The sequence below is a fragment of the Pleurodeles waltl genome, chromosome 9, assembly GCF_031143425.1.
Source record: "Pleurodeles waltl isolate 20211129_DDA chromosome 9, aPleWal1.hap1.20221129, whole genome shotgun sequence".
Taxonomy (NCBI): domain Eukaryota; kingdom Metazoa; phylum Chordata; class Amphibia; order Caudata; family Salamandridae; genus Pleurodeles; species Pleurodeles waltl.
Genome location: NC_090448.1, coordinates 375,905,689 through 375,925,139, shown reverse-complemented (window position 1 = coordinate 375,925,139; position 19,451 = coordinate 375,905,689). Strand labels below are relative to the sequence as shown.

Here is a 19,451-nt window from a genome sequence, read left to right as displayed (position 1 = left end):
TACAAAATAAATCTTATGACAAAGAATCAAAGTGTTACTGTATAAGGATTGTTACTTACCATGTAAGCATCTGTTTGTGGCATGTAATGCTGTAGATTCACATGCTCTGCATACTTCTGCCATCTGGTGTTGGTCTGGATGTGCGCAAGGTTTTTGATTCGAAAAAGCTGTTGGGGTCACAAGGTAAAGTGATCCCTCCTCTCAGGGATACTCCGGCATGCGCATCAACTCCATTATTATATTGTTTTCTCGCCGTCTGGTTGGAATGGAGTGTGAGTAGAGTGTTAGAAAGAGATGTCTATGCATATGAAGTGTAAGATAATACTGCAAAAGCCGCGGGTGTCCGGGGAGGCAGGGGGGCTCATGTGAATCAACAGCACTACATACCACGAACAGATGCGTACAGGATAAGTAACATAATCCGTTTGATGGCATGTGTGGCTGTAGATACACATGCTATGCATAGACAGTAAAACAGTGCTCTCCAAAAGGAGTGGCTAGCCCGTGGGTGTTGCAGTTGTCGGAAAAAAGAGTACGAAGCACAGCTTGTCCAATTTTTGCTTGTTGTGATACTAGTACATCCAAACAATAATGTTTATTAAACAAGTGTGGCTTTGACTATGTGGCTACTTTACAAAAATCATCTATTGGTATATTACCCAAGAAAGCCACAGATGCACCTACTTTACGAGTTGAGTGTGCTCTAGGAGGTGTGAGTAAAACTTGTTTAGCTTTAGCATAGCAAGTTTGCATACATATAACTATCCATCATTAGATACCTGCTTTAGATATAGCTTTCCCTGTGTGTGGAAGTGAGAAAGCAACAAAAAGTTGTTTAGATTTACGAAAAACTTTAATTCTGTCAATATAGTACATTCATGCGCTTTTAACATCTAAGGTGTGTAGAGCTCTTTCTGTAACTGAATCAGGTTGTGGGAAGAAACCCGGTAATCCAACTGATTGGTTCAGGTGGAATGTGGAAACAACCTTTGGAAGAAATTTTGGTTGGTACGGAGGACTACCCTATCTTTATGTATTTGGAAAAAAGGTTCCCCCAAAGTTAGTGCCTGAAGCTCACTCACACGTCTTAGTGAAGTGATTGGTACCAGAAATGCTACTTTCCAAGATAAAATTTGGAGTGGACAGTTATGCAAAGGCTCAAATGGTGGTCCATGAGTCTAGTAAGTACAATGTTAAGGTTCCATATTGGTGCTGGATGCACCCTAGGTGGAATTCCTCTTTTGAGGCCTTCCATAAAAATACCCAAATTACAGGTATTTTGAACATTAAATGTTGCCCGTTTTGCAGATATGCCACTACTGCTGCCAGATGTAACCGTATTGAAGTGTACGCTTACCCACAAGTTTGTAAATGGAGTAAATAGCAAACAATAAAAAATAAAAAAAAAGCTACATTAAGAGGATCAATCTGTTGTTTTGATAATAAAAAACTAACCTTTTCCATTTACCAGCATAGCATGCTCTAGTTGTGGGTTTACGTGCTTCCCTAAGAATGATCATGCATTCTGGAGGCAAATTAAGTATCCAAACTGTATGACCTCAGGAGCCAAATTGCAAGATTGAGCTCTTTGGGATTTGGGTGCCTGATTTCTCCATGGTTCTGAGTGAGAAGATCAGGGCATAGGGGAAGCTTCTCACCACAAATGGAAGAAGAGGGAGAGGTGGAAAAGCGTAGGCAAATATCCCTGACCAGCTCATCCAAAGAGCATTGCCCTTGGATTGTGGGAGTCTGTAGGTGAAGAATGGGAATTTTGAGTTGTCTGCTGTTGCGAACAGGTCTATGTGTGGAAACCCCCACCGATGAAAATATGTTTGGAGGACTTGGGGTGAAGTTCCCATTCGTGGACTTGTTGCTACATCCTGCTGAGCAGGTCGACAAAGTCATTGTCTGTCCCCAGGAGCTGTTAAACTAACAAGTGAATGTGATGCCGAATTGTCCAATTCCAGATTTGACAAAGATAAGCAAGACAACCTTTAGAAAGTGTGTCGCCCGCCCTGTTTCTGCAAATAAAACATGGCTGTTGTGTTGGCCATCTGGATTAAGACAAGCTTGCCTTGCAGGTGAACTAGAAAAGCTTTGAGTGCTAGATAAATGGCTTAGAGTTCCAAGCGATTGATGTGTAGGGCTTGGTGTTTGGAGTCCCACAATCCTTGTAATTAGAGGTTGTGATAATGAGCATCCCAACTGGTGAGGGATGCGTCTGCCTTGAGAGTGGCCTGGGGAACAGGGTCTAGAAACAGCCACACTTGTCAGATTTTGTGTGTTCCACCATTGCAGAGAGTAGCGAGTGTGGCTGTCTACCAACATTAAATCTTGTAGTCGTCCCTGTGATTGTGACCACTTGACTTGCCAAACACTCCTAAAGTGGACATGTGTAGCTTTGCATGTGGCACTATTGCAATACAAGATGCCATCATACCTAGAATTCTCAGAACTGTCCTTACTGGTACCTGCTGTTTGGGGTATACCTGTTGCAGCAGGGTTGTTTTTTATATTTTGAATCCTGATTGCATTTGGGTAGGCTAACTGAGTGTTTAGAACAGCTCATAGATATGACTATACCTGAGATGGTTGAAGGTAGGAATTTTTTGTTGACTTAATTCTTAACTGGTGAAGGAGATTAAGAATTATTTGGGTATGCTGTACGCATTGCTATGTGCTGGATGTATTGGGATGTGGAAATATGCATACTTTAGGTCTAGTGCAGACATGAAGTCTCCTTGCTGCAATAGCGGTATTACATCTTGGAGAGTCACCATATGAAGGTGCTCTGATAGGATGTAGTGATTTAATGGTCTGAGATCTAGAATCGGTCGCAGTGAACTGTCCTTTTTGGGAATAAGGAAGTATAGTGAATACACTCTTGCCCCTTTCTGATGAATAGGAACTAGTTCTATTGCTTCTTTCTGAAGGAGAGCCTGCACTTCCTGATTTAACAATTGCAGGTGACCTATAGAGAGTTTGTGCTTGCAGGGTGGTATGGGTGAAGGTGTGTTATTGAGCTCCAGGCAATACTCATGTTGGATATTATCCAACATCCACTGATTTGTTGTTATTTTGTGCCAATTCGGGAACATTTTTAGGTTCCCCTGGCTGGTGATGAATGATTGGGGGAATGAGAAGGGAGTCACTGCTTTGATGTGGAAGGGGTGGGCACCAGTGGAGACACCCTTTCCTCAGCCTTTTGAATTGTTTCCCCTATATGTGCATCCATAAAATCCTCTAGAAGAGGATGTTGAATGATGTTGCCTAAAAGAGGTAGAGGAATTTGATGCTGTTTATTGCCCTGCTTGAATGCAGGCCTGCGAAAGGATGAGTGGGTGTTTGAAGTGCCTCCATAACTTTGGCTACCTCAGTGTCCTTTTTCATTTTCTCTAGTATTTGGTCTACTTCAGGGCCAAAAAGGTGTTGCTGATCAAAAAGGGCATTTAGTAGTGCTTGCTGTACCTCAGATTTAAAACCTGATTAATGCAACCAGGCATGTCTGTGTAGTAATACGCCAGTGTTTATACCCCTAGCAGCAGTATCTGCTGCATCAAGAGCACATCTGATAGAATTATTTGAAATTAACTTGCCGGCTGCACAGGATTTTGTCCCTTTTTCCTAAATTCCTCTGGGAGATGTTTAATGAGGTATTTCATTTCATCCCAGTATGCTCTATCACATCTTGCTAACAGTCCTTGGTTGTTAGCAATTCTCCAGTGATTAGCTGCTTGAACCACCAACCTTTTGCCTCATGCATCAATCAATTTGGTTTCCTTATCTGGAGGAGGTGTATCTGCTGAGGTTTGTAAGTTAGTTCGCTTACAAGCATTTGATACCACCAAGGAGTCTGGTGGAATATGACCTCTAATATAAGCAGGATCAGATGGAGTTGCCTTAAATTGTTTTTAAATCGACCCTAGGTGTAATTATTCTAGCACAGACAGGGTCTTCAAAGATGTTGTCCGCATGATGTGTGTAGGAAGCTGGCCTGGTGTGTGGTGGGTACCTATGGTACTTATACCTTATACCAGGTCCAGGTATCCCCTCTTAGTAAAGTGTAGGCAGTGCCTAGAAGCCAGGCTCTCTAGAGGTAGCTGTGGATGAGCAGCCACGGCTTATCTAGGAGACATGCAAAGCTCATGCAATACCGCTGTAGTCACACAGCACTTACACACATGAAAGAAAACACTCAGTTGTACAAAAATAAGAGTACTTTGTTTTTGGCACAAATCACCACAAAATACTAGACAGGTGACCCACCCTTAGGAGGTAAGTAATACACTAAATACATACACTAGCAATCAGGAATAGGCATAGAAAAGGTTAGAAAACAGTGCAAATAGTAATAAACAATAGTGACCCTAGGGGGAGCACAAACCATATACTTAAAAAATGGAACGCGAACAAGGTACCCCCACCTAGGTAAGTGAAATGTGTAGAGGGGAGCTGGTAGTACTAGAGAATCACAAAGGTAAGTAACACAGTACCCCCCAGCGACCAGGAATACAGGAGTAAAACACTGGATTTTCCCCAAACCACCCAAAAGGAGGAAAAGAAGAAAAGGAAGACACGTATAGAAGACTGCAAGAAAACCAGCAGTGGATTCCGGAAGAAAGAAGACCTGTGGAGAGAGGAGACCGAGACAAAGTCCAAGAGTCACAGTGGAGTCCAGGAGGAGCAGGAGGTACTACCCACCCAGCTGTGGATGCAGGAGTTGGTTGACAATACTGAAGAACAGGTCAGCACTGCAGCCCTGGAGCCGGAGAAGAGTTCCTGATGGATGCAGAAGATGTCACATGCTGGGAGGAAGATTGCAGACAGGTGTCGGTGCAGGATTTCCACCAGCAAGCCTCGGCAAAGGCAAACTCGCGGTTAGTGGAAAAGAGGTACTGCCGGGGACCAGCAAGGCCCAGTAGGACTCAACCCAGGAGGGGGATTCACAGGGGACCTCAGAGTCGCAGAGAAGCCACAGGAGCAGAGGCAGCACCCACAGGAGTCCCACAGGAAGGGGACACTGGAGTCACAAGAGGAGCCCACTCAGCACTACAAAAGTGGGTTCCACGCCGCAGGAGAATGACGCAGGAGGCTGTGCTTTGCAGGATGGAGTGCTGGGGGCTGGAGCTACACATTGCCTGAAGATCCCTTGGAGGAGATGCAAACAAGCCTTGGCAGCTGCAAGAGATGCGGTGCACGGGGGTACTGTCCTGCATAGGAAGGCAAAGGCTTACCTCCACCTAAGTTGGACAGCTGGCAGAGAGGACCAAGAGGACTACTCTGGACCACAAACCGTGATGCAGGATCCACGCAAATAAGCATGAGAGGGGATCCACGCAGCCGCTTGTCGTGGGTGCCTGCGGCTGCAGGGGACTGACTCCTCCATTCCAAGGGAGATTCCTTCTTCTTCTTGTGCAGGCTGAAGAGTTGCAGTCTTCTGAGGATGCACGGCGGGGAAATTGTAGCAAAGCTGTCAGGAGCCCTGGAAACAATTTTGCTGAAGAGTCCTTTCTTCTTGGGAGCAGCTTGCCGGTTCCTGGAGGCTCCAGTCGCTGTTCCGGAGGCCAGAAGTCGACGTGAAGGTTGCAGAGGAGTCCTGCTGGAATCTGGGAAGCCAAATCTGTGGACCCACCCCAAGAGAGAGACCCTAAATAGCCCTGAAAGGGGGATTGGCCACCTAACCAGGTAAGCACCTATCAGGAGGGGGCTCTGATGTCACCTGCCTGGCCTGGCCACTCAGATGCTCCCCAAGTTCCCTGCCAACCTTAGAATCAAGATGGCAGAACCCAGGGACCCTCTGGAGGAACTCTGGGCACCATCTCTGGGGTGGTGATGGACAGATGAGTGGTAACTCCCCTTTCCATTATCCAGTTTCGCACCGGAGCAGGGACTGGGGGTCCTTGAACCGGTGTGGACTGGTTTAAACACAGAGGGTGGCAAATGTGCCCTTCAAAGCAAACCAGTGGCTTGGGGAGGCTACTCCTCCCAAGCCAGTCACACCTATTTCCAACGGGAGAGGGTGTTACCTCCCTTTCCCAAAGGGAATCCTTTGTTCTTACTTTCTGGGCTTGATCAGATCAAGTAGCAGGAGGGCAGAAACATGTCTGAGGGGTGGCAGGTGCTGGGCTGCCCAGCTAATCCTGTAAGACTGGTGGCAGTAATGCTGGTGGTCCTCTAAGGAGTCCTCAGAGTGCATGGAATCATACTTCCAATACTTGCAACAGTAGTGGGGTATGATTCTGACATGTTTGATACCAAACATGCCCAGGTTTGGAGTTACCATTATGTAGCTGGACATAGGTAATGACCTTTGTCCAGTACACATGTAAAATGGTGTCCCCGCCCCCACAAATTCCAGGAAAATGGATCTGGAGTTTGTGGGGGCACCTCTGCTAATGCAGGGGTGCCCTCACATACAGGTACCTGCACCCTGCTCTCTGGGGTGAGGGGGCCTACCATAGGGGTGACTTATAAGTGACCTGTTGTAGTGACCTGTAGTGAAAACGGGTGCATGCACCTGTTCCATGCAGGCTGCAATGGCAGGCATGCAGAACCCTTTGCATGGGCTCCCTATGGGCACCAGAATAACTGCTGCAGCCCATAGGGATCCCCTGGAACCCCAATGCCCTGGTTACCTCGGTACCATATACTAGGGACTTACATGGGGGGACCAGTATGTCAATTGTGGAAAGAAAAAGGTACAATTTAGAGGACAGAGCAAATCTACTGGGGTCCTGGTTAGCAGGGACCCAGTAAACACAGTCAAACATACAGACAGAAACTGGGGGTAACCAGGGCACTTTCCTACAACGTGTCATGCCTTTTAGCATGGGCAGGTACTGACAAGCTCTAGTGGTGAAGGAAAAGGCTTCAAACAGAAAATCATCTTCCATAGGGTCCTTGTGTAAGATAACCTGATTATATGCAGCCGCCCTAGCTACCAGTTCATTAAAAGATGTGGTGTCATCTGGTGGAGATGGTTTAACTTGATATACATCTGGGTCTGGATCACCTAGTGGATAAATATCATGTGTCCCAGGGATCTAATGGTGGCTGTTGTGTGTCATCATCCCTTCCCTCCTTGATCTTCTACATAAGACTGTGGAGATCCCTATGGAGTTCCCCCAATCATGTCTTCCACATCTGATTGTGAGTGGTGTGGTGAAGAAGGTGGAGGAGAGGGTGGTAAAGGTGGAGGAATAGGACTGGTGGCCATGTCCTCCTTTTTCTTAGGAGGTGCTGGTAAATGAATGGCCTCCTCGAATGAAGATTGACACTTGGATTCAGTTGGTGTCAGCTTTGCTGATTTTGCGATGATCCAACTAGTATTAGCCTGAATATGTATTGTCTTTTGTTTCGGATCGAGTTTCTCCGCCATAGCATGTAAAATCAGCTCTGGTGCAGAAACAGTCAATTTCAATGCTGAAGTTGAAACTTTCTATGCCGAAGAAGCCTTGAGTTTTGTTGCTGAAATGATGGGTGCGGATGTCTTGGGGACAGAAGACAGCGTTGGTTGGCTTGGTGCTGAAACCATTTGAGTCTGAGGAGTGGCGGAAGCATTAGGCAAATCCTTCTGTGCCGAGTCAGAGGGCGGGGCTTTCTTGGAACTTGTTTGGTGCCTACCATTGCCTGTTGGCAGTGGTAGCCCAGCAGCCTTATGTTTGGTTGGTGCAAATGTTTTTGGTGGGTAGGAGAGGGGCCTTTGTACTCACTGCGTGCTGCGCCGATGTAATCTCCTGCATGTGCACGCTGGTCTCAGCCTGAGAGTCCCATTCAGAGTGTGGAATGGCAAAGGCCTCTTTCCCCGCCACAGAAGCCTCGTGCAGCTCTTCCTGCGGTTTAATGTCTTGAATACCGAAGATGTCCGGTGGCTCTTCCAACTCTTTGCGCTGCATTTCTTTTAACGCACCTGATGATCCTGCAGTGTCTTCTTCTATCAAAACGATCGACAGGCCTCACTGCTTTCCTCGTTGTGGTCAGGATATAAACAGAGGCTGCAAACCGAATGGAGGTCTGCTTGTGGGTATTTAGCGTGGCAGCGAGGACAAAATTGAAAGGGTGTCCGTACCATCAGCATAGCCTTCTTGAAGGGTACTGATATTATGAAAATCAGAGAAGCCCAACCGAGCAAGGCCCGAAGGCCGGAAGCGAAACTCGAACTGACGAAGAGGGATTTATCTTCCTGTTTTCAATGTATGTGAATGGAAGGTAAATGAAAACAATACCGATGAGTATGGAGATGTATAATGATCCAAAGGGAGCCCGAAATGGTCTTGAACCAGAGCACCGAAGAACACAACCAAACCCGATGTTGGAAAGAAAACAATCTAACAAAGGAGTCGATGCCCATGCACAGTATCACCAAGAAGAGGGGTGACTTTACCTCGTGACTCTAACAGCTTCTTCGAAGAAAAACGTCTTGCACACATCCGGACTCCGCATTAGATTGCAGTCGTATGCAGAGCATGTGCATCTACAGCCACTTGCCATTGAACATAACTATCCCTCTCTGTCCTCCTCCTTCCATTGCAAATGTTAAAAACAAATGATAAATTAATGGAGGCAGCATAGGGTCTAGTGCAAATAAGACGATAAGGTATGGGCTCTCAGACTGCCTTAACTAGAAGTAATATCTAGAGGAGCATACACAAGGCCATTCAGAAAAACTTATAAGGCTCTCTCATGAGGCAGCCCTGCAGATTATTAAAATTTTTACAGGTCTCCGGAAAGCCAAGGACGCTGTCCTAAAATTAGGTTGTATGTGCACTGATGACTTCTTGAAACTAAAACCGTAGAATTACAATAAGTATAAGAAGATCCAACTAATCCTGGAACAGTGAATGCATCGGGGATAAACACTCACATGGTTACAGTCTAGAAGAATCGTAATTTAATTCACCACTTCTGACCACAAACAGCATAGTGTCCACAACCTTAGAAACTCCGGGCTGAGAGGTTAAAAAGGTAGCATCAGGTCATGGCTGATTTGAAAAACTGATGTGGTATATTGTAAACTGCACACTAATCTTATGGAAATAAAGTGTAAAGTTCTGACATCGGAGTGTTTTTTTAGCCTCTGAATCATGAAGACTTTCACCCCCACTACTGCGGGAAGTACATTACATAGTACCTTTGAAAATAACCCGAAATTTGGGATATGCAGCACACAACGCTTGTAAGTACTTTGTATGGAATAAACTCTTGATGTGAGGCTTAACTAACGGTTAGAGCCAGGGATACCAGGCGCTAAACTGCTTTCTGTTGTGCCTTGAGCTTTTTCTCAAGCATTTTGCACTATGGAGGAAGTATCAAAAGCTCTCAACAAAATTACCGGCCTCTAATTTGTGAGGTTAGTAGGTGTTCCATACTGGCACAAATCATGTTCAATTAGTACAGAAAAACAGGCTTCCTCTTTGGGATTTCCCGTAAGAGCAAGCTAATTAGGCCAAATTCCATTGGTGCCACACCTAAAAGAGACACTGGCGTTCAGCTAGGGAGCCCTAAAGGCTTTATCCCTTTTGACAGTCCTGAAAATGCTGTGAGTGGGGTCTAAAATATGTCACTTGAGAGGTTTTCAGGGATGCCAAATGCTGCTGGTAAGTGTACCATTTTTGATAATAAAGTACAAGCGGGCAGTCTGTGGGAACCATTCCCTGATGTGTACCCGACGAAACCTGCACTCCTTGATACCAGACAATGACTAAAGTAAGAAACTGATTTGTGATTAGTCCTGAAAATGCATTGGACACAATCCTAAATACAAGACATTTTAAAATTTAAAAACTGTTTCTGAGAAAACTCTCTGAAAGGGACCATAAATGCTTAATGTAAGTATAGACTTTGGAGTAAAGAGCGTGTGTGGGAACCCTGAACACATCAATGCCCGAAAAACATTCAGTCCAAAAGAGCCAAGAAAGGGAAAAGCGAACTTGCTTTTCAAAAAACTAAAGCTATCCTATACCACCGAGGACAAAATTGGGGGAGGCCAGGTTACACATTACGTTTTGAGGCAGTATGTCTAGGGCTTACCATGTTATAGATTCTGGTTTTGGGTCTGGCTACAGAGAGCTTAAGCTTCAATTTGTTAAAAGTAAAAAAAATAATTGTGGGCTTTAGGTCAGCTCCATTCATCCCCTGGCTTGAATGTGTTCTTCACAGTTTGCCCCTGCTTGGACGGGTTTCTCTGTCAAGGCCTGGCATATCCTGTCAGACGGCATTTAGGGAGGTGGGGGCACAAAAAGCAGATAGAGGTGTCTGTGAGGCTCCTAATATAGGGATTGGAATAGCTTGCAAGTGGTGGCCTGGGGCTCTTCCTACGATGGCTCTGTAAACTGGGCCAAGTACAACCTCTTTCGGCAGTGGACTGTCAGGGGATCAGTGGCAGTGTTCTCAGAGGGCTAATGCGAGGTGCTGGAGCTCAGCACTCATCAATTCATTATAGACAACAATATATCAATGTCCCCCAAGCCCAGTGCATCTTGAAAAAGAAAAAAAACAAAACACTTTTAATCACACAGCTGTACTGAATCTAATACACAATACAATGTATTGTTACACACTTCAGTGCCCCTGGGTGCAAATTGTCTTGTGATGCTACACTCGCCTCGTACCCTCACTACTTATAGTTTCAAGGGTGGCCCCCTATCCACTGGATTCACCTTTCTATGAAGAATCAGCATATAGCATGAATCAAGCACAGGTTAGGACTTTTATTTTCAAAGTCAAATGTATACTCAATCTTCAATTTTATCGCCTATGGAACTACCGCAACTTATATTTTTAAATACAGATCTGCTTGATACTTCCAGGGAACTACAGGAATCCTCTTTTAGTGACAAAAAGAAGCCACCTTTAAAAAAAAAAAAAACGATAAAAAAAATTAATGAGCCTTGAAAGCGTTGAGAATGCCATAGGTCTGCACGTCTTGATAGAGTGCAAAGTGCTGGTTGGGCAACTAAACTTGAAAGTGATGACTAATAATGAAAATGTCACTTACCCAGTGTACATCTGTTCGTGGCATCAGTCGCAGTAGATTCGCATGTTTTGCAATAGCTCGCCATCTGGTGTTGGGCCGGAGTGTTACAAGTTGTTTTTCTTCGAAGAAGTCTTTCGAGTCACGGGACCGAGTGACTCCTCCTTTTGTCTCCATTGCGCATGGGCGTCGACTCCATCTTCGATTGTTTTTCCCCGCAGAGGGTGAGGTAGGAGTTGAATTGTAGTAATAGTGCCCATGCAATGGAGTGACTAAGTATGCACCTATTTAAGGTTGAGATGATACATATATAAATAATTGAAGGTAACTTCCAAACTGCTCAGGCTCCCGGGGAGGCGGGTGGGCACATGCGAATCTACTGCGACTGATGCCACGAACAGATGTACACTGGGTAAGTGACATTTTCAGTTCGATGGCATCTGTCGCTGTAGATACGCATGTTTTGCATAGACTAGTAAGCAGTTATCTCCCCAAAAGCGGTGGATCAGCCTGTAGGAGTGGAAGTAGTCTGAAATAATGTTCTTAATACGGCTTGACCTACTGTGGCTTGTTGTGCGGATAACACGTCTACACAGTAGTGCTTGGTGAATGTGTGAGGCGTAGACCATGTGGCTGCCTTACATATTTCTTGCATTGGGATGTTTCCTAGAAAGGCCATGGTAGCACCTTTCTTTCTGGTTGAGTGTGCCCTTGGTGTAATGGGCAGCTGTCGTTTAGCTTTAAGGTAGCAGATTTGGATGCATTTAACTATCCATCTGGCTATACCTTGTTTTGATATTGGGTTTCCTGCATGAGGTTTTTGAAATGCAATAAATAGTTGTTTAGTCTTTCTGATGTTTTTTGTTCTGTCAATGTAATACATCAATGCTCTTTTGACATCTAATATATGTAGTGCCCTTTCAGCTACGGTATCTGGCTGTGGAAAGAACACTGGAAGTTCCACTGTTTGATTTAGATGGAACGGTGAGATAACCTTTGGCAAAAATTTAGGATTGGTCCTTAGGACGACCTTATTCTTGTGTAGTTGTATAAAAGGTTCCTGTATTGTAAACGCCTGAATCTCGCTTACTATTCTTAGGGAAGTAATGGCGATGAGAAATGCCACCTTCCAGGTTAGGAACTGTATTTCGCAGGAGTGCATGGGTTCAAAAGGTGGACCCATAAGTCTAGTTAGGACAACATTTAGGTTCCATGAAGGAACAGGTGGTGTTCTTGGTGGTATAATTCTCCTAAGGCCCTCCATGAATGCTTTAATGACTGGTATCTTATATAGGGAAGTTGAATAGGTAGTCTGCAGGTATGCAGATATTGCTGCAAGGTGTATTTTAATGGAAGAGAAAGCCAGGTTAGATTTTTCTAAGTGAAGCAAGTAACCCACTACATGTTCTGGAGTTGTGTGTAATGGTTGTATTTGATTAATATGGCAGTAGCAAACAAACCTCTTCCATTTACTTGCATAGCAGTGCCTGGTGGATGGCCTTCTGGCTTGTTTTATGACTTCCATACATTCTTGGGTAAGTTGTAAGTGCCCGAAATCTAGGATTTCAGGAGCCAGATTGCTAGATTCAGCGATGCTGGATCTGGGTGTCTGATCTTTTGGTTGTGCTGTGTCAACAGATCTGGCCTGTTGGGCAATTTGATGCAGGGTACTACTGATAGGTCTAGCAGCGTTGTGTACCAGGGTTGCCTTGCCCAAGTTGGTGCTATCAATATGAGTTTGAGTTTGTTTTGACTGAGTTTGTTTACCAGGTAAGGAAGGAGAGGGAGAGGAGGAAAAGCGTAAGCAAATATCCCTGACCAGTTCATCCATAGGGCATTGCCTTGGGACTGTTTGTGTGGGTATCTGGATGCGAAGTTTTGGCATTTTGCGTTCTCCCTTGTCGCAAACAAGTCTATCTGAGGTGTTCCCCAGAGTTTGAAATAAGTGTTCAGGATTTGGGGGTGAATTTCCCATTCGTGGACATGTTGGTGATCTCGAGAGAGATTGTCTGCGAGTTGATTTTGGATCCCTGGTATAAATTGTGCTATTAGGCGAATTTGGTTGTGAATTGCCCAACGCCAAATCTTTTGTGCTAGCAGGCTTAACTGCGTGGAGTGCGTCCCCCTTGCTTGTTTAGATGATACATTGTTGTCATGTCTGTTTTGACGAGAATGTATTTGTGAACTATCATTGGTTGGAAAGCTTTTAGTGCTTGAAAAACTGCTAGAAGTTCTAGGTGATTTATATGCAGTTTTGTTTGATGTACGTTCCATTGTCCTTGTATGCTGTGTTGATCGAGGTGTGCTCCCCACCCTGTCATGGAAGCATCTGTTGTTATTACGTATTGTGGCACTGGGTCTTGGAAAGGCCGCCCTTTGTTTAAATTTATGTTGTTCCACCACAGAAGCGAGAGGTAAGTTTGGCGGTCTATTAACACCAGATCTAGAAGGTGACCCTGTGCTTGTGACCATTGTGATGCTAGGCACTGTTGTAAGGGCCTCATGTGCAGTCTTGTGTTTGGGACAATGGCTATGCATGAAGACATCATGCCTAGGAGTTGTAGTACCATCTTTGCGTGTATCCTTTGTGTGGGATACATGCGTTGTATGATGGTGTTGAAATTTCGAATTCTTTGTGGACTTGGAGTGGCTACTCCTTTTCATGTGTCTATTATGGCTCCTAGGTATTGTTGTACCTTGCGCGGCAGAATTTTGGATTTTGTGAAATTGACGGTGAACCCTAGTTTGAAGAGGGTTTGTATGATATGATTTGTGTGATTTGAGCACTGTATTAACGAATGGGCCTTGATTAGCCAGTCGTCTAGATATGGGAACACATGTATTTGCTGCCTTCTTATGTGTGCAGCGACTACCGCTAGACACTTGGTAAAGACTCTTGGTGCGGTTGTTAATCCGAAAGGCAGTACCTTGAATTGGTAATGTATTCCCTTGAATACAAACCTTAGGTATTTCCTGTGCGATGGGTGTATTGGTATATGGAAATAAGCATCCTTGAGGTCTAAAGTTGCCATGTAGTCGTGTAGTTTTAGCAATGGCAATACTTCTTGTAGTGTGACCATGTGAAAGTGGTCTGATTTGATGAAAGTGTTCACTACTCTGAGGTCTAGGATTGGTCTCAGCGTTTTGTCCTTCTTTGGTATCAGAAAGTACAGTGAGTAAAGTCCTGTGTTTATTTGTGTGTTTGGCACTAATTCGATTGCATTCTTTTGCAATAGTGCCTGCACTTCTATCTCCAGGAGATTGGAATGGTGTGTTGTCAAATTTTGTGCTTTTGGTGGTATGTTTGGAGGGAATTGTAGAAATTCTATGCAATAACCATGTTGGATAATTGCTAGAACCCAAGTGTCTGTAGTGATTTCCTCCCATGCTTTGTAATAATGACTTATTCTTCCCCCACTGGTGTTGTGTGGAGGGGGTGAGTGACATGTGAGTCACTGTTTAGTAGTAGGGGTTTTGGGGCTCTGAAATCTTCCTCTATTTCTAGGGAATTGCCCTCCTCTATATTGTCCCCGAAAACCTCCTCTATACTGTCCCTGGTAACTGGACGGTGTTGCTTGTGAGGTGCTGGCTTGTGTGCTCTGACCCCGAAACCCCCCTCGAAAGGGTGTTTTACGGAATGTACTGTAATTCCCTCTGCTCTGCGGGGAGTAGAGTGCGCCCATGGCTTTGGCAGTGTCCGTATCTTTTTTGAGTTTCTCAATCGCTGTGTCCACTTCTGGACCGAACAGTTCTTTTTCATTAAAAGGCATATTGAGAACTGCTTGTTGAATCTCTGGTTTAAATCCAGACGTTCGGAGCCATGCATGCCTTCTGATAGTTACAGATGTATTAATTGTCCGTGCAGCTGTATCTGCAGCGTCCATGGAGGAGCGGATCTGGTTGTTGGAAATGGTCTGTCCCTCCTCAACCACTTGTTTTGCCCTATTTTGTAAGTCCTTGGGCAGATGTTCAATGAGATGTTGCATCTCGTCCCAGTGGGCTCTGTCATAGCGCGCAAGTAGTGCCTGGGAGTTCGCGATGCGCCACTGGTTTGCAGCTTGTGCTGCGACTCTTTTACCAGCTGCATCGAACTTGCGGCTTTCTTTATCTGGGGGTGGTGCATCTCCAGATGTGTGAGAGTTGGCCCTTTTCCTAGCTGCTCCTACAACGACAGAGTCTGGTGGCAGCTGTGTAGTGATGAAAACCGGGTCTGTAGGAGGCGCCTTATACTTTTTTTCCACCCTTGGTGTGATTGCCCTACTTTTGACCGGCTCCTTAAAGATTTCTTTCGCGTGCCGGAGCATACCAGGGAGCATAGGCAGGCTTTGGTATGAGCTGTGGGTGGAGGAGAGTGTGTTGAATAAAAAATCATCCTCGACCTGTTCTGAGTGGAGGCTTACGTTGTGAAATTGTGCTGCTCTAGCCACCACTTGAGAATACGCGGTGCTGTCTTCTGGTGGAGATGGCTTCGTAGGGTATGCCTCCGGACTGTTATCTGACACTGGGGAGTTGTATAGGTCCCATGCGTCTTGATTTTGGTCACCCTGGCTTATGGTGGTGTGAGCTGGGGAGTGTGATGGAGTTCGTGCTGGTGAGACGTTAAGCACGGGCGGAGGAGAGGGTGGTGGGGTAACTCTTTTCACCACTTTTGGTTGTGGTGTCTGTTCAGTTTGGAACTCCAACCTTCTCTTTCTTCTAATGGGGGGAAGGGTGCTTATTTTTCCTGTCCCCTGCTGTATGAAGATACGCTTTTGCGTATGGTCCACATCAGTTGATTGTAGCTCTTCCTCAAACCTATGCTTTTGCATTTGGGAGGTTAGCGAGTGCTCTTCTGTATAAGAGCCTGAAGCTGGGTCGCTTGCAGTTTGTTTCGGCACCGAAACCTTGTTTGCGTGTTTTTTCGGCTCCGAGGTGACTTTTTTCTTTTTCGGGGCCGAAACCTCTCGGCGTCGATCTTCTTCGGTGCCGCTGTCTCGGCGTCGAGCCGTGTCCACACCGGCATCTCGGTGTCGAGGCTTGTCTCCAGCACTTTCTCGGTCCCGAGAAGGCTGCGTGCCAGTGTCTCGACCGGAGTCGGACGATCTCGGCACTGTTTGGGCCTTTTTCGGTGCCGACGGGCGGTCACCGAATTTATGGGTGGAGCCATGGCCTGATGGCAGTGGCGTCCCCTGGGCCTTGTAAATTTTCCTCTGTGTGGTTTTCGACGTCTTACTCACGGTTTGTGTATCGACGAATCCTTCGGAGTCCGATTCTTGGATCGAGAAGGTACCTTCCTCTTCCTGCTCCTCGAACTCTCGGTGGGCTGTCGGCGCGGACGCCATCTGAAGTCTTCTGGCTCGACGGTCTCGGAGTGTCTTTCGGGACCGGAACGCACGACAGGCCTCACAGGTGTCTTCACTGTGCTCAGGTGACAGGCACAGGTTACAGACCAAGTGTTGGTCTGTATAGGGGTATTTATTGTGGCATTTGGGGCAGAAACGGAACGGGGTCCGTTCCATCGGCGTACTTCAGCACGCGGTCGGGCCGACCAGGCCCCGACGGGGGATCGAAAAACTACCCCGAAGGGCACCGGAGCTCTTCGATCTTCGATGCGGTGTTGAATCTAAGTACGCCGATCCCGAACGCAACAATACCGACGAAAATCTTCCGAAATTAGCTAATTTTCCGTTCTGAAACTCGGAGCGACAGGAACACGTCCGAACCCGATGGCGGAAAAAAAACAATCGAAGATGGAGTCGACGCCCATGCGCAATGGAGACAAAAGGAGGAGTCACTCGGTCCCGTGACTCGAAAGACTTCTTCGAAGAAAAACAACTTGTAACACTCCGGCCCAACACCAGATGGCGAGCTATTGCAAAACATGCGTATCTACAGCGACAGATGCCATCGAACTTATGGTTATTAAATGTTTTTACAAAATGCAACTTTGCTTTACTAAATTGAGCTCCATATAATAAGACAATTGACTTCCAAGACTGCCTTGGCATGTGCAACTCCCTATGATTAATAAATATTTTGTTGCCTGCTAATTCTGGTTAATCCATTGTCCAGTAAGATGCCATTTATGACTTGTCAAGCACATAATTCTACTTCACATGAGTGACTCCATACCCATAGTAGCATATTTAACTTATCTTGTGGAGGTTTCTTAGCTACGTTTTATAAGCCACACCCCTTTAAAACTCCCTGCCCACAACTTTTTCATTCTACTGAAAACATGGATCATAATGATCGTCTTACAGACTCAACAAATGTAGCACTGGTGGGCCAAGTTCCAACCAGTACTCACAGACCAGCCTGAATCTTGTGGCACCAGCTTTTAGACAGACTGATTCCAACACTTCAATTCACACAATGGAAGTTGACTGACAGTAATGACTAAAGGTCAAATGTAAAAGCTTTTCTGAGATCGCAAACGGGCTGATTCTGTTTGTGTAAGAGGAGGAGATCACAGTGCCGCAAAAAAATACCATAAAGCAAATAAACTTGTCTTCTGTCTTTTTAAATAGGCTGCATTAAAAAAATTATTAAACAGCAATCACAAACATGGTGGTCTTCTGACCCCAGCAGGCCACCATCCCTGTGTTGGCTGAGATTCACAGTGGGTTGCAATTTGCAACCTACCTCATTAATAAGCAGAAGGTAGGTCGAATTGCGATCCACTGCAAATAGGTAATTTGCTAACAGACTTATTAGTACATAGCTCAGTTTGGAAATTACCACACTGGATGCAAAAATACTGGTCGCAAATTCCAACCAGTATTTTGTGACCAGTTGTATGCAGATCTGGAGCTTAATTGCTATTAAAGTGCACTGGTTCTATCAGGGTACTTATAGATAAAATACACTGGATTCAAACTGTAAATCAATCCAACCATTTATACAGGCGGTCCCCCATAATTCGTTTGGCCTCCAAAATGCTACTAGCCATAGGATGCCAGCTACCCTCAGAATTACATTGATAAGGTGTTTCAAAATTCACAATTTGCCTCAAAGAGCAGTTGTTAAACACTGACCGATCACAAACTGGCATTAACTGACATAGCTCTGTTGACACGTCAGTTTTTTTCTCCATTTTTTGCAATAGAAGGGTATCTCACATTAGGCCCAAGGTCAGAAACAACAGTGTACTTACCGATGCCTTCATTTGCCATTTGTTCCTCCTCCTCCTCTTCCTCACTCCCCTCATCGATGAGTGGCACAAAGGCGTACCTATGATTAAATCAGAGTTCAGACAAATTTGTCACTGCACTATATGTTATACAGGTCAAAGCAAATCCAGGAAAATGTGCTGAAAGGGGATAAAGGATGGGGATTATGGAGGTGGGGAAAAGGAAAACATGGCCATGAGTATACCAGTTTCGCTAAGGTCAATATCTTAACTTAAGCAACTGCATGAACATTACTGACATACAAGACTCATATCAGAAAACATTGCAATCGCCATTCAGTATTTTATAAAATATGCCCCAAGAATTATGCAAGTCCCTTAAATTAATGTAAATTTATAACTGGAATAGCCAGTCCTTCGATTAACCAGAGATAATGGAGAGAACATTTATATTGTGTCATGCCTGTCATGGTAAGGTAGTTTCATGAGAGGTATATGAAGGTGTGTAAGATATCAAGTTGTAAGATATCAAGTCAATATCAAAGTAACCTTTTGGCAGAAGAGCAGTAGTTATTCTCCACAGAATGCACTCTCACAGTTTAGCTATACAGAACAAGTAGCACTACTCCAAGGGCTCAGAAGTAAAGAATCAAAGGTTGTTTAGTATAGTTTTGTATGTTCAATCAAATAAATGACAAAAAGCAATCAGATGACAAAAGCCAATAAACGTATTTAGTCCTAATTGAACCTGAGAAACAGAAAAAAATAACTGCAAACACCCTGCACCCCCCCCCCCCCCCCCCCATTTACTGTGAAGTCTAATTTGTGGAGTAGGCACTCTGCCTGTTGCGGGTGAGCAGGGCATTGCTGTCAGCTGCTGCTTTTACCAATCATGCATCCAGTTATAGAAAGACATGAACCAAATTGTGACAAATTAGCTAACACCACCGTCACATTGTTAAGGGTAAAACTTTGAATTGGTAATGTTTGCCACTTACCAGTTAAGGAAACTATAAAGTGCGAAGAAATCTCACCACCACAGACATCAGCAGAAAGTGTTGTACAACTGTACGTAATTATAGAAAAGCACAGGCCTAATTTTCACAAGGACACAGAGTACGTGGGAGTCCAGAGGAAAAGCAGTTTGCAAGATCATCAGGTTTAAACAAGAAAACATAATTACCAAAGCTTTGAAGAATTTAGGATTAGAGAACACAAGCACATACCCTCAACTCACACTATTAGCAGAGTCGCTGTTGAGAAAATATGTGGTCAAAGGTTTATTTAGTCAACCAGATAGAAAGTCAAATAAGAGATCCTGGGAACAGCATATCAGGACACATGCCTGGGGAGAAAAGGTTAATGTTT

General features: G+C 44.9%; 1 protein-coding gene across 3 annotated transcripts in view; it reads right to left on the bottom strand.

The window, feature by feature from the left end:
- LOC138259329 (transmembrane protein 87A-like) overlaps positions 1 to 19,451 on the bottom strand; it is a 425,924-nt gene that overhangs the window by 9,389 nt on the left and 397,084 nt on the right. For all 3 annotated transcript variants that reach the window (XM_069206965.1, XM_069206966.1, XM_069206967.1), the window contains one exon: positions 18,108 to 18,184. In XM_069206965.1, coding sequence (XP_069063066.1) covers positions 18,108 to 18,184 — 77 coding nt within the window. The remainder of the gene's footprint in view (positions 1 to 18,107; positions 18,185 to 19,451) is intronic.